Source organism: Sminthopsis crassicaudata, chromosome 3 (assembly GCF_048593235.1).
Source record: "Sminthopsis crassicaudata isolate SCR6 chromosome 3, ASM4859323v1, whole genome shotgun sequence".
Classification (NCBI taxonomy): Eukaryota; Metazoa; Chordata; class Mammalia; order Dasyuromorphia; family Dasyuridae; genus Sminthopsis; species Sminthopsis crassicaudata.
This window is the reverse complement of record NC_133619.1, coordinates 612,729,371-612,744,125: the sequence shown is the minus strand read 5'-3', so window position 1 is coordinate 612,744,125 and position 14,755 is coordinate 612,729,371. Positions and strand designations below refer to the sequence as shown.

Sequence of the window (14,755 nt, the reverse complement as noted above, 5' to 3'; positions counted from 1 at the left end):
TTTTAAAATTTCAGCTCAATTGAAAAAGTTTGTCAATAGCATTACCCTAACATCTAAAAGAAAAAAAGAGGTACAAGACAAAAAAACAAAAATGTCTCTTTATAAATGACAAACTACAACTCAAATATCTCCACCACAAGCTGCCAAATAAATAAGAGGCATTTTGGAATAATGGCTAGCAAGTTTCAGAATCAGAAGACCTGGTTTGACTTTCCTCTCTGAAAGCTACTAACTATGGGACCATTGAAAAGTCACAGATATTCTCAAGTACTTCAGACACATCTAGACTTCTACATAAGTTGTTTAAATTTAAAAAAAAATAAAATAAAATAAAAAGGGAGGGAGAGGAGGGAATGAACTTGTTTTCCTTGGCAGAGGAAGTTCCTTTGCTGAGAATTCTTCACATCAATGAAATCATTAATAGGAAGGAACTAAACAAGGATGAGGTTGATGATAGCAATAGTAACCACAACAAACATACATGTGCCAGGCAGTGTGCTAAGCACTTTATAAGCATTCTCTCATTTGGTTCCTCACAGCCACCTTGGTGGCTGGTACTATTATTAGCCTTGTTTTACCAATGAGGAAACTGAGGTAGCTGCTAGAGTTCATCCAGTGGGTATGTGATGGCATGGTTATCCCTACAATTTAGGAAAACTGCTTTAACAGCTAAATGAAATAAAGACGTAGTAGGGAAAAAACTTGAGGCAGACATCACTCCCAGAAGATATGAGATGACAAAGGCCTGCATCAATCAAACTCTAGGGGCTCCCTGTCACTCCAAGCTCAAATATAAAATCTTCCATTTGGTATTACAAGTACTTCACCACTTTCCCCCTCCACACAAACACCTTTACAGACTTTTTACTCCCTCAATTCAGTGACACCTTGTTATTTCACAAACAGGGCAATCCATTTCTAAACTCCGAGCATTTTCCTGGCTATCTAGCATACAAGGAATGTGCTTTCCTTACCTCAACAACCAAGAATCCCACTTTGTATAGGAAACCTTTCCCAACCCATCTTAATTCTAGTGGTTTCCTTCTATTTTATCCCATATATAATTTGTTTATACATAGTTGTTTGCATGTTGCCTCCCCATTAAACAGTGAGCTTCTTACAAGAAGGAATTGTCTTTTGTCTTTCTTAAAAGTAATTGTTACCACAACAACAGTGTCTAGCATACTTTAGGCACTTAATACTTTATTACTGACTGACTTTAACAACTATAAGGAATAAAATAAGTAACTGCATAATTCACCCTTAGAATTACTTCTGAGAGAATAAAAAGAACATAAATTAAATGACAGAAAAATTAGCTTGGTCCTTCTAGGTATCCTTAAATATTTGTCCTTCTAGAGTAAAATGAAGAGAAAAACATCAGTTAAGTACAGATGGAGATCCTATCTATCATAGAGAAACAAGAACAGACCAGAGAAGGCAGTATCTCACCTGGATATTGAAAGAGAAAAATAAAGTAGGCCAAAAAGTGAAGATCTAGGCAGGGGAAAAGGCAAAGGAGAAGAGGGGGAATGGTTACCATAGGATACAAGACCAAGGAGTAGGTTGGAATACATAGTAATTGAGGTGAAATAACATGAAATAAAAAATGAAAGGCTGAAGAGAGGTTAAAAAGCTCTGGAAGTCTCATGAGTTGACTACAGTTCAGGTGTTCTATTTTATTAAGCCACCACTGGAATGTCACTGTCTGAGCAGGGAGTTCACATAACCAAAGTTGTGCATTATGAAATGTATGTTGGCAAGGATATGAAGGATGAATCAGATAGGGAGAAATGAGAACAATCAGGAGGCTACTATTCAAGTTTACATAGAAGATAAAAGTCTACAAAGGTATGGCACAAAGGGGAGACAGCTCTACAAAGTCTTCCCTTCAGAAACCCAATGCTTCAGCAGGCAGCTATCCCTTACCCAAAGTATTGGACTTGCAGCGACTCGAACCTATTGCTAAGACAGCAGAATAACCTCCCAGTTTCTCTTCAGAAGGTTTATTCTCAGGGGATCCCTCTTCAGAGAGGCTTTGCAGCAAATAAGATCTGTAAGAAGAATGTAGAGAAATAAAATCAAGACAAAAATTATATACACTGTATAAAGAACTGAAACTCTTAAAATGTGTGCTTGAATCACACACTTAAGGCTAATTACCTATTGGACAATAACTCTATTAGCACTTGTAGGAGGGATTAGAGGGTGGAGTGAAGAGAACTTCACTTGGCCACAGGATAGAGAGGAGTAAAGTGTGGAGATTCTGGACTGTAGATCCTTGGCAAAACTCCTGGCAGTTTTGTCTGTCTCCTTCACTCCTCCCCCTAAAGACCAAGGACTTTTGCTTATTCTGACTCTGGCTGACCCTGAGGCCTCCAGAGAGCTAGCCCAGACTTCACACACTGGAAGTAGATTCTCAACCTCAGTCAAGGAAATCTTTAACATATTGGGGAAATCACTAAAACTCTATGTATTTGTTTCCCTGTCTCACAGGAATTAAAATGAGGAATAAAACAGAAGCAGAGCAGACTGACTTTTACTCCAAAATTCTGATGGCAATTTGATGCTATTTAAATGAAATTAAACTAGTGAGGATAACAATGCTACATTGGTCTATCCTTCTGTAGTCACTACTAACACAGGGCAGACACTGCTAACTTCCAATGAAGAAAGATCCAACAGCCTAGAAGACTAGAAATAATCCATGGGTCATATTTTGTCCACTGCTCCATTAGCATTGTTGAAATAAGCAGCATATAGCATCAGGAACTCCTTAACATAAGACCTTTTAAAAATATTAAGTACTGTTTTCTTTTGTTTCAATAACTCAACATTTCTACCACAAAATACTTATATGCAATCATTTTCACTACCACTAATGATTCTTTTAACATAGAAATTCTGCAAAGGGAACTGAATTCTAGATCTTTTAAAATAATTTGTAAGGTCTTTTTTTTTCCAGGTTTCGTTGATAGTCTTTCTCTTGGGGGCTCAGTTCCATCAAGATTTCCCTAATTTCCCAAAAGAAAGTGACATCTCCCCTGTTCCCCTTTCTAGATCAGGTCTTCCCACCCATACCTTTAGAACAGGAAGGGCTACAGAGTCATGACCAAGGAGGACATTTCTCAATCAACAAATACCAATAATACAACTACTATTATGTGGGGTGCCTGTGAATTTTTGGAGGGAGGGTAAAAAAAAAAAAAAAAAAAAAAGTTACAAGATTTTGCTATTTTTAAAAAGAGAGATAGGAGGGAAAGATGGATTTTGTTCATTGAAAAAAATATCTTTTTTTTAAAGAGGTCCTCATGTTTAAAAAAATTGGTAACTATGAGTCTACACCTTTCCATTGCTCTTATCCTTCCCATGGTGCCCTGTGTTATAGTTGTAATCTGTCTTTCCCTCACCACTGATTCTAAATTCCTTGAGGGCTGAGACTGAATCTAATCTTTGTATGCCCAGCTCTTAGCACTTGCCTTGCAAATAGTAATGTTTAATAAACAGCTGCTGAACTTAGTCAATATCTGGAAAATGAGGGAGTAGAAACCTTTCACAATTAGCGTAAGAACTTATCACATTTAGAAAAACTCTTCCCACCAATAACTACCCATATAGTTATAGAAATAACTATATACATATATGTGTGTGTGTGTGTGTGTGTGTGTGTGTGTAGTTAAGAAATAGCTAGTCTAGCCAGAAGCAGACCCTCCTCCTCAAACTTAAGTGTCCCTACATAAAAACAAATCATATGTATCTTCCCATACAGAACAAGGAAACATTGCACCAAAGGAGAAAAAAAAAAAATCCCCAAAAGTAATGAATGATGAACTTTTGAGCCACCAGAGCCATACACAACATTAGAACTATAAAGTTCTGGGAGACTGGAATATCCTAGGAAAACTGCCCTTACTCCCCATTTCTCTAAGCAATATACTACACCTAGTGAATGATGCGTAGGTATCAATCAGCTGTAATGTAGCAGGCAGCAGGTTTTTAGTTATCTCCGATGACTTATGAGGGTCGGTCTCAGCTGCCAACTTGGAAAAATGCTCATCTAGAGAGACCTGGACCTTGGAAATGGCTGCATCAAGAGTATAGATGGACTGCAGGCTGGGAATCTCATGTAACTGCAAGATGGTGGTACAGTCGATGCCACAGAATGATGAGATCTTAAAAAGACCAGACATTATTACTCAGGAGCACTAAGAAGAAGGCCCAGTGGCTATAGGTGGACACCTCTCTAGATGGACACCTACCTGTCGAGCAAAATACTCCTCTGCTATTTCCACGTCATATTTCACAGAGCTACACTTGGTGGAGGCCAGTTCTATGAGAGAACTAGCATGGTCTGCTTTCATGCCCTGCTGGACAAGGTGGTCCTGTCCAGGAAAAGAATGTGATTTTAGAACACTTTTGAGCTCATGATCTGGGCCAGGCCTGTCACCATCCACCTTCTCAATCACCAAACCCTTCGTGCTCCACTGTGTGTGACACTACTGTACCTTTATCCAACTGACATAAGAGCCAATGCGAAGGCGGGATGACCAGCGCAACGTGTGCAGGATGTCACATTCACTCATCTCAGGGGTGTTCATAGCCAACTGGTTCATGTATTTCTTTGACGGTGGCAAAATTCCCAAGATCCTCCAGAGTATCAAGAAGTAATATTGGAGGGCACAAGCCTCCTGAAAGAGGCAAGACTATCGAGTCAGCAGGCTGGCACTAGGCCTAACTTACTTCTAATATCTCTCTGTGTAAAAGTACTATCCTATTATGAGAATCAAAACTATCACTGCATCAAGTCCCTGACTCCAACTGAGTTTTGCCTCCCCTCTCTTTGAGACTTCTCCCGGAAATTTTAGGCCAGTGATGTCAAATTCATACACAAAAAGGAGACACTAAACTTACGTAAGAATCCCTGCAGCCACATACTTAGAAAAACCCATGTTAACATCACATATGTTCTCCTGTGTTTTCATTTATTTGGCTAAATATTTTATCTGGTTCAGGCCACTTCCAGAGTACTGATGTCTGTGTTCAACAACTCTGCTATAGAGGAAAACCTCTGGTGCCATGCACCCAATAAAAGAGCAGAAAATGAATTTTGTATGTTCAAATCACCTGCTCCAAACTGCCTATAAGATAATGAAGTTAATACTTCTATGGGAAGATAGTCTTAAGCCCAAACCATTTATCTACACCAAGTTGGAAAAGCGAGAGCCTAGCCAAGCTACGTTCTTTCACCAGCATGACGCTGCCGGGGACGGAGGCAGCCCTTTACCAGGACAGTGAGCACAAGACCACTGAGGCTCCTGAGCTGCCCCCGCCACTTGACATCAGCCCACAATACCCAGACTGTTATTTACTCCCAAGTGGTCGTTTCAATAAAACACCAATAAAGCACATCAATGTAATCTAGCCAAATATAAACAAATAATTCTGACATTTGTTTATGACATGGGAGTAAGAATTAGGCTTACATAACAAATGACATCCGAATCACTCATGAAACCCCAGGTCGCCTTGTCCCAACCCTCCCTTAGAACAACAGAGTGAAGCACCTGAGCCCTTACCAGTGCTGTCACATCCTTGCTCTCTTTCCTCCTGGCCGTGTCAAACTGAGATCCGGCTGCTAGCAAAGAAGTCAGGGCACTGTACAGCTCGTCGTATTTCATGGCTCTGGAGAAGAGGACCTCACAGATCTGACAGCAGAAACAGGGACAAGAGGATTTCCTCACGCCTCTGCCAGCCTCCTCTCAGGGCTCTTTTGCCATGTCCCCCTCCCTGCTGAAAAAACTCCCACCCCCTAAGGCCATCAGACCCCCTGGTTCTAACTGCGAGAAATGGGAGGGCCCCGGGCCCATTGGCACAGACAATCCCAGGATACCCAAGAACCTCCTCCCACACACTGCCAGGCAGACCCTGGCTGAAAGTGGTCTCCTAAGACCAGAAGAGGTCGCTGTGATGCCCAGCCCACATCCCAGGCTCAAAGCCCTCAGCTGGCCCCTCTCTTTCCATCGAAAAGCTCTGTCAGGGGAAAGTACAAAGGAGCTCCTGGCGTGATGTCAGACAAGGGCTTAGGGCTCATACCGAATTATCAAGGCGATTTAAGTCATCTTCTGAGGCTTCTGGTGACAGTACACAATAAAACCTGGGCTGTGGAGCAGCATCTGAATGAAAACATGGGTTCAACGTGAGATAAGAGATGGCCAAGTGCAAATAAGATGGACTGAAGTACTCTCACTGACACCTAACTGAAACACCTCACAGGCCTGAGAGTCCAACATCCAAGGCCATTGACCAGCTCTCCTTGATAAGGGGATGGAATCTGAGCAAACAAACAAGGACTGCAGGCAGCAAGCAGACAATGGACAACCGACATAGCATTTTGTGGGGCACACGCTGATAATGCAAGGCTCAGGTAATATTTTATAACTATATGTGCGTAGCCCCATAAGAGACAGGAAGCTCCAAGAAGACAGGAATTGTGTCTTTTCTCTTTTTGCTCAGTGTCTAGGATAGTTTTCTCTGTCTCTACAGATATTTAAGAAATTTTTGCTAAACTCTCCCTTAGGAAAGTCAAAGGGCTTGTGGAAAAGTGGGAGCTCCCCAGTTCTGATCCAAAACTCAAGAAACCGTACCCAAAAATAGAACAAAGACATTCAAGCCCAGCAGTCAGGCATTCACCCCTCCAGCAGGGAGCCTGGGAATCTTGTCCAATGGGGTCTGGCCCACCTTCCTAAGTGTGGCACAATGACCCTGTTCATCCACATTTCTTCTAGTTACTCTGATCCCGCCCTTCTCACTTAAAAAATGCTCATTCATTTCTTTGTTTCCCCTGCTCTATTTTGTCAGTGAGGCATGCAGAAGAGGCCAGAGGGACTTTAGGAAGCTCTTCTCTTCTGACCTGAGGAGCAATGCTTGGTCCAATTTTCTTCCACTTCTTTGAAGCCATGATACAAGGGTACAGCGGCTCTGCGGCCACTTTCCTGAGGTCCACTCACCCAGCCAAAAGGAGGACTAAGAAGGTTATACTGCACCTGTGTGAGATATATTAGGACTCAGTTTAAGGGAGAAATACAGCATTACCCATTGTGTTGCAAGCTTACAGTGTGAAAAAAGTAAATAAAATAATCATTACCACCTGAACCTCAATGAAAATGATGAGAATGAGAGTTAATAGGGGTTGCCAGGCCTCCCATCCCATAGTGCTTTAAAATTAGCAAAGCTCTTTAACACAGGATCACATATGAGAGCACAAATAGCCTTGTCGATATATAAAACAGGCCACCATTATCGCTGCACAGGAGGAAACAAAGGCAGAGGTGCTAAGGGCCAGATCAGTTGCCACATACCAGGACACTTCACTCCAAATACACAATTTCATCACTAAGGACCCACTATTTCTCTTTACAATGGCAGAAGGTATCCCTATGGGGTAGTCAGGTCCACATTTGGAGAATGTAGAGCAAAGTGCCCCAAGGAACTGTCCAGCTGCAGAAATCTGTTAATTCTCATAAGAAGATAAGAATTGATAAATCAATGCTGCAGAGCTTAACTGATTTGTAAGCACGAGTGAGTAGGTAGAAACAATAAAAAAAATTCTCCTTAAATTCAAGAGTTATTATAATGTAGTGCTCGGCTTAGAGTCTGAACAAATCAAGTTCAGAATTTGGCCTCTGGGAGCGCCTAGCTCTGTCCCACTGACCAAGTCATTTAATTTCTCCATCCCAGCTTCCTCAGCTATAAAACAAGGAGAATAACTAACAGATGTAGGATCCATCTCAAAAGGCTGTTAGGAGACTTTGATGAGATAATAAATAGAAAGTGCTTTTGCAAACTTTAAAGCAAAATATTGTCAGTTTTATTTTTATTATTTGACTCTACAATGGTTACAGAATTTCTTTTCCTGAACGTTGTTATTATTGTTATTTTATTATTATTAGCATTAACATAATGCTTTTAACAATTCAATTTGACAAAATTTATTAAAACACCTACTACATTCAAAGGTACTGTGAGGGGTCTAAAAGCTATAAAGACAAAAACAAAAAAAAACAACCGCGTCTGCCTTTAAGGATCTTCAATTATTCTACAGGGGATACAACATTTTACTCGAATAGATCTGTGATGTCTTGATGTGGAAGTTCCTTCCAAAGAAGTCTATAGCAATCATTCATGGCAAGTCATCCAAAACAATTCTTCTCCATGCCCTCCATAAGGTTAGTCATGACAAGGGGAGTGAGGGAAATGGGAAGAGGGCCATGTTAGTGGCCTTCTTAATTTTCTCAGGATATCAACAATCTTCAGTGTGGAGTTCTCAGATTGTCCACTTGTTATTCTTCATCCCAACTATGTGGGTGAAATGGTAAACTTTTTAAAAATAAAAGTCAATATAACATGATTTTGAGGAGGGACAGAGCCCAAACAATGAGAATATCAGCCAAGTTTTCTCAGTCCAAGAGATGGCACCTGGCCTGAGCCTGGAAAAAAGTTATGAATTCTAGAAGACAAAAACGTAGAGGACATAGACTCCAGGAAAGGAGAGTAGCCTGTGAAAAGGTAGCAAAAGGAAATGAAACACCAAGTTTAGAAAGTAGCAAAGAGGCCAAACTAATCTACAATTAGAACAAAAGGGAAAACATTAAATAAGTCTGGGAAGATCTATTGAAGTTGAGATTACAGAGCAGAAGAGTGAAAAAGTCAAACCTATGCTTTAGGCCAATCAATGTGGCAGCTCTGTGTAAGATAGATTAGAATACTGGAAAACTCAAGACAAAGAAGCCAATTAAAAGGCTATTACAATAGTAGAGACAAGAAGTGATAAGGACCCTGACAACAGTGAAAGCTGTATGAATGCAGAAAAGAGGATAGATGTGAGATAGGTTGTAGAGAAAAGACTGACCACACTTGGTCACTCTTTTGTTGAAGGGAAAAGGAAGAGTCAAAGATAATTCCACAGCTGCCAACCTGGGCGACTGGAAACATGTTAAACACTCAACAGAAATTGGAAAATTTAGAGAAAGAGAAGATTTAGGAAAAAAGACGATGAGTTTCACCTTTAGACATGGTGACTTTGAGATGGCAATGGGATATAATTAAAATGCCTGGCTGATGGTGCAAAATTTGAGTTCTAAAAAGATAAGGATCAGATAGTTCTATGTTGGAATCCTCTGTATAAAGATGAAAAATGGATTCACAAGAGCTAAACAAGGGCAGAGTAAGAGGAAAGAGATCCAGGAAAGAAGCTGGAAGAATATGTGGATTTTTTTTTTGGGGGGGGGGGCAGCCACAAATGATGAGCCAGCAATGGAAACTGAATAAGAGCAGTCAGGCTGGAATAAGTAAAGTCAAGAGAAAGGTGGGTCATAATATGTGAACAAGGAGGGAGTAGCCATAGTAGCCACAGAGAGATAAAGAAAGAGTTCTAGTGAGAAAAGACCCTCAGGTTTGACAACTGAGATCCCAAACAACTTCAGAAAGAGGAGTTTCCCTTAAGGGAGGGTAGATGACACTGCAGAGGGTCAAAAGGGAGCAGAAGAAAAAGCACAAAAGGCAACGGTCACAGCTAACTTTTTCCAGTTTGTAAAAGATCAAGAGAACCCAGCCTCACAATTGGAGTGGCCGGGATGCCGTCAAAGGAGAGGAAGGAGCTACAGATATGTTTGTAGATGCCAGGAAAAAGTCAGCAAAGATAAAGAGAAGCTGAAGATAAAAGGGATGATGGAAGGTCTAAGCTCTCAGAAGAGAGAGAGAGAGAGAGAGGATGGGATCCAGAGCACAAGAAGTTGTTCCAGACAAAGTGAAAGGCCCTTTCTTCAGAGACTAAAACAGAGGCCAGGGGATGATGTGGGAAAGGTTTGTGATAAAGGAGAATGGAGAAGAGAGACTGCATTAGGATGGTCTAACTCTCCTAAGTAGGAAGTAGGGTCCTTGGCTGAGAAGGCCTAGGGAGAAAGGAAGAATATGAGGCTTGCTGAAACAAGAGTAATGATGCCTTAAACTTTGCCAAGTGGGATGTTGAGATATGTGTGTGTGTGTGTGTGTGTGTGTGTGTGTGTATATACAATATTTTAAAAACCTAATTTGATTCTCACAACTCTTCTTTTTATAGCTGAGGGAAGCGAGACTCACTAAGGGCTAGTAAGTGTTAGTAAGAGATCAGAGACAGGATTTGAAAACAGGTCTCTCCAAATTCTTAACAATGCTCCCACAATACATTCCTGCCTTTCGTTATACACAAAATTAATCTTACATCAGTTAGTCACAACCTATTGGAAAAAACAAAAGGTGAAGAAATAAGCATTTGGGGCCATACCTGCTCAAAAAGGTACATGGGAGCTTTGGAGTACTGATGAAGCAGATAATCAAAGACCAGGAGAAGGCGTGCCAGGAGCAGCGGCACTGAGCGCAGCTGAGAGTCCAAGCTGGATGTCAACTCCAGGATGGTCTGGATACAAAGAGTCAATACCGAACGACGACCTTTCTCTGAGAAGTTGTGGAAAAGAAGGAGGAGAAGCTGCAGATGCTCTACGTTCAGGTCTTCCGTATCATTGGGAAGCACCCCTTGCAAGGCATTTTGTTTCAATGTGGCCACAAACCTGTCCAGGGGGGAAAAAGGGACTCTTCTGTTAAGATCAACAAAAACATCTCATAAGCAACTAAGTTTCTTAAATCCAGTAATTAAATTAGAGCACCTAGGACAGGAGGAAGGGGGGTAGGGATGGGGGGGAAGAAGAGCATGAATGAACAAGAAGCATAAACTAAATCATTCCCTGAAAATACAAATGTCAGCATCAGCAACCAAAGCCAATTCACAGAGTCCTGTGATAAGGCAGTTACTCCAGCCTCCTTATCAGTAGAAATAGAATAGGCAGACAAAGAAGGACTGTACTATAAAAAACGGCAGCCCAAAAGCATAACGATAACAGCCTATGCAAGTAGGATAGCCTTCACTGCTTCCTCCAGTGGTGAGTCTATCATTTGGTTCTACTCTTAACAGCAGAGATTAGCCTGTACATTAAAATTAACACATAATATGAAAAAGTTCTGAATAAGTCAGCATCCTGTGTGTGTACCAAACATAGGAAAAAAATTTTACCCTTGAGCAAACTAGGAAAAAGAGCTTTAATGCAAAAAAGCAATGAATGTGGCCAGCATTCTGTTCACTCCCTTTGGCTATTAGGAAAGAGATTTGTGTTTTAATAAGGGCTTTTCCCCCTCATTTTTGCCTGATCCTGCTGGGATCAGTCACATGGGTTTATGATTTCACAAATCCAGCATTATTCCTATTTGATCCTAGAGAGGAGAATAAAAAAGCAAAGCCTTTTAGGAAACACAAACAGCTTTGAAGATTCAGAAACATGTAAACAAAAAAATGGCAAAAACCAGATCCATCTAAAGAGGATTTAATAAATGACCAATTAATCTGAGTTTTCCCTTAAGTGCAAAGAAAACCTTTAAAATCTGGCCAAAAGAATGCAAGTTCTTTAAGTGGTTTCAAGCAGAATGCCTAGGAACAGAATTTGAAAACAAGGTTGCTTTTCTGCTTCCATCTCTTTTTATTTTTTTAAATGGGCTGGGATAAAAATTTTTTTCTGGTAGAGTCATGGTTAGCCTAGAATTTATAAGTTCTGATGAAAGATTCCTTTGGGAACCTTATCACTATTTTGTAAGCATCTCATCTTCCCAAATCATGTACAAGGCATCTTCTCCCATTGTCTCAGGTTATATAATCAGCAGCTCCAAATTTCAACCCTTAAGGAAGATGGAAATCATAATCACCCATACACAAAAATGTATGTTCATAAGAAACGAAAACAAACTAGGTACCCATTTACTAGGGAATAGCGAAATAAATAGTGGTACAGCAATGTAATGAAACAATACTCCATAGTAAAAAAAAACAAGGAATATGAAGAATTGCAGGAAATTTGAAAAGTCCTGTACAAACTGCCACAGAATAAAGTGAAAAGAATCAAAAGAACATTCTACATAATGCCCACAAAGATGCGAAGAAAAATAATCATGAAAGACTTTAGAAACCTGATCAGTCCAATGAGTAAGCATAATTTTAATTACTAGTGATGCAATCTTCTCTCCTTTTGGTGGACAGGTGATAAAAATATGGAACCAAACAAAAATGTTTAAAATGTCACAAATGGCCAAGGGGGTCATTTGTTTTCTTTAGCTGTATCTATTTGTGATAAGGAAAAGTTCTTTTGAAGGTCTAGTGATTGATTAGGGGATCACTAAAAAGTGACAGTAATGTTTAAAAAAAAAAAAAAAGTCAAGAAAACATTTCTTTCACTTTTTAAAAAAGCCATTATTAACTGGGTCAAAAGTTGTTAACTTTTCAACAGGAGACTTTTCTTACCTCTCCCAAACTTTAAGGCATTCGGGAACATCAGGGTCTCCTTGAGCACTGGCTCTGTGCTGCCAGATAAGCAGGAGGCGTGAGAGGACAGATAAGCTCTGAGGGTGGATGTACAAAGGCCACGGACCATCAGAAAAGGGAGCAATTCCCAGTTGTTGCAACAGAGTATTCTGTTAGGAAGGAGATAAAAGTGAATTCTACATATACTTCATTGACGTATAGGGCTAAACAAATGAACTGCACTGAACCAATGAACACAAATAGACGAATGAGAAATATAGAATCAAACAGAAGAGTAAAGACAGAAAAGAGCTTAGAGAGCATCTACATTAATCATTTCATTTTACAGATTACAAAACAAATCCAAAATGAGGAAATGATTAGGCCAAGGTCAAAGAGGTGATTAGTAGTAAAATAAAAATCAGAAGCTCCTGATGCCCAGCTTTGTGCACCTTTCTTTATAGCCAGCTGCTTCCCCAGAACACTGCTGCAATGGAGGTATAGCATGCCATTCGGGAGAGCTCAAGAACTATCAGAGGAAAGTGAACAGAAGGACAGAGGCAAAATCTGAGCACTTCTAGCCCAAGAATATCTAAAGAGAAAGCACATGAAGAGCTAATATTTCCAAGGAGGAAGATGTTAATTGCTTGTCAGAAAGTTGAGCAGTCTTTAACTTCATAATTAACACCAAAAGATGGATTGAAACAAATGTAAGATGGAGAAGATTAGGAAAACAATGCTAGTGAAACCTCAGCCAAAGGTTCTAGACAATGGTTTTCCTTGTCTTTAATTCTAGCAAGACTTTCTCTAGCTCAGTTACATAAACTGTAAAATATCACCCCTGCCATATTAGAGTTTATATAATGATAATCCAGGTCAGGAGTGGGCCAAGTGTGTTTGTGTGAAATAAACCTTCAAAGACAACTCAAAGAACTATTTTTTGGAAATAAATCCTACTCCAAACCATCTATGAGAAAGGAGGTCCTTACATCTACAGAAAATTATTTTAGTGCCCTGTTGGAACCTGATTATTTAACATTATGGAAATTAACAATTAAGTTAATTCAATATTTATTCTGTACTTACTATGTGTGAGAACTTACAATGTCATAGGGAAATGCAAGAATGAGATCAGATCTCTGGCCCAAGGACTTTAAGATATAATATGGGGGAAAGATGAGGAAAAGGAACTTTAATTCAACAGTGAATAATCACCTGTCCTCACCTAGCCATTTTTCACCTTAAGAATTTTACTTACTACTGAAAACTTTGATTAATTCCTATGAACACTGTGACCATTTTTCAGTGGGAAGTTAAGCCCCAGAGTTATTCTGGAGCTACAGTTCTGCTGTTTCTGCTCATTTTCTGGTGACAGAGAAGTCTCTTTCAGTCCTGAGTCACATCCTAATGAATCCTTGTCTAAAGAGGCAGAGCTTTGCTACAGCAAGCCCCGATGGCTAAAATGGGCCAGATGTGTACACACACACACACAATTTTGGCTTTTTGTGCTCAGGCTACTCCAGGTCATCTCATAAGGCAAGAGAAGACTCTTCATTTAAAAAAAAAAAAAAAAAAAAGCACAATGTGTAAGGACGTGATGATGAATCACCACAGTGAGCTAGGCTTGATTTCTTAAGCTTTCACCACCACAAATCTATACAGCTGAGAGCATGAAAAAGTCCAAAACTCACTACAACCCTGGGAGCTAGTAGGTAATGAAATTTAGCTGTCCCATTTCACAAAGGATGGAACTAAGTCAAGTAATTTGTCTATGGCCCCCACAGTGACTGTGAAAGGCTAACACTTCAGACCCTCATTGCTTCCTACCCAGACTTTTGCCAGAGCCTTAGTGATTTCCCTGCCTCAAGTCTCACCCATCTTTTTGCAAAATATAGTTCTGACCACCATGTGAACAGAGGAAAGAAGGGAAGAAAGAAAGGAGGAAAGAAGAAAGGGAGGGAAGAAAAGAGAAAAAGGAAGAGAGGGAGAGAGGAGCTCATTCAGGAGCCAGATCTTCTCTGTTGCTCTCAGAGTGGAGAGGAAAGGCTACTAAAGTCCCTGTCAGCAGAAGACAGCAGGGCTGAGCCTCTTGACAACCAGGGGCACTAGTTGGTTCCCTTAAAATCTCAGGGCTTATTTTCCTTCCACTCCAAAAAAGGAAATGACTGGTAATAGGTGAACCCCCTCACAGGAATTTTCTGAGTGAAGTGCTGGCAAAGTAACAATATGGAATAAAAATGGGAGATATAATTACTAGTATTTGCCTCCAAATTCACTGACTGACTTGAGAACATAACCAAGCTTTCTTCTTCCCCTTTCTGGACAGTCCAGCACCAGGACTAGATAATAAATCTTATGGAGTAAACAGCACTGACT

The 14,755-nt window shown here is 40.2% G+C and overlaps 1 protein-coding gene across 1 annotated transcript in view; it reads right to left on the bottom strand.

Annotated features, from left to right (window-relative positions):
- UBR4 (ubiquitin protein ligase E3 component n-recognin 4) overlaps positions 1-14,755 on the bottom strand; it is a 138,928-nt gene that overhangs the window by 101,396 nt on the left and 22,777 nt on the right. Inside the window, exons 19-27 of the mRNA XM_074302562.1 lie at positions 12,380-12,549; positions 10,322-10,604; positions 6,911-7,043; positions 6,094-6,173; positions 5,577-5,705; positions 4,506-4,688; positions 4,260-4,382; positions 3,943-4,172; positions 1,930-2,054 (exon numbers count right to left, since the gene is read on the bottom strand). Of these exons, the coding sequence (XP_074158663.1) occupies positions 1,930-2,054; positions 3,943-4,172; positions 4,260-4,382; positions 4,506-4,688; positions 5,577-5,705; positions 6,094-6,173; positions 6,911-7,043; positions 10,322-10,604; positions 12,380-12,549 (1,456 nt within the window). The remainder of the gene's footprint in view (positions 1-1,929; positions 2,055-3,942; positions 4,173-4,259; positions 4,383-4,505; positions 4,689-5,576; positions 5,706-6,093; positions 6,174-6,910; positions 7,044-10,321; positions 10,605-12,379; positions 12,550-14,755) is intronic.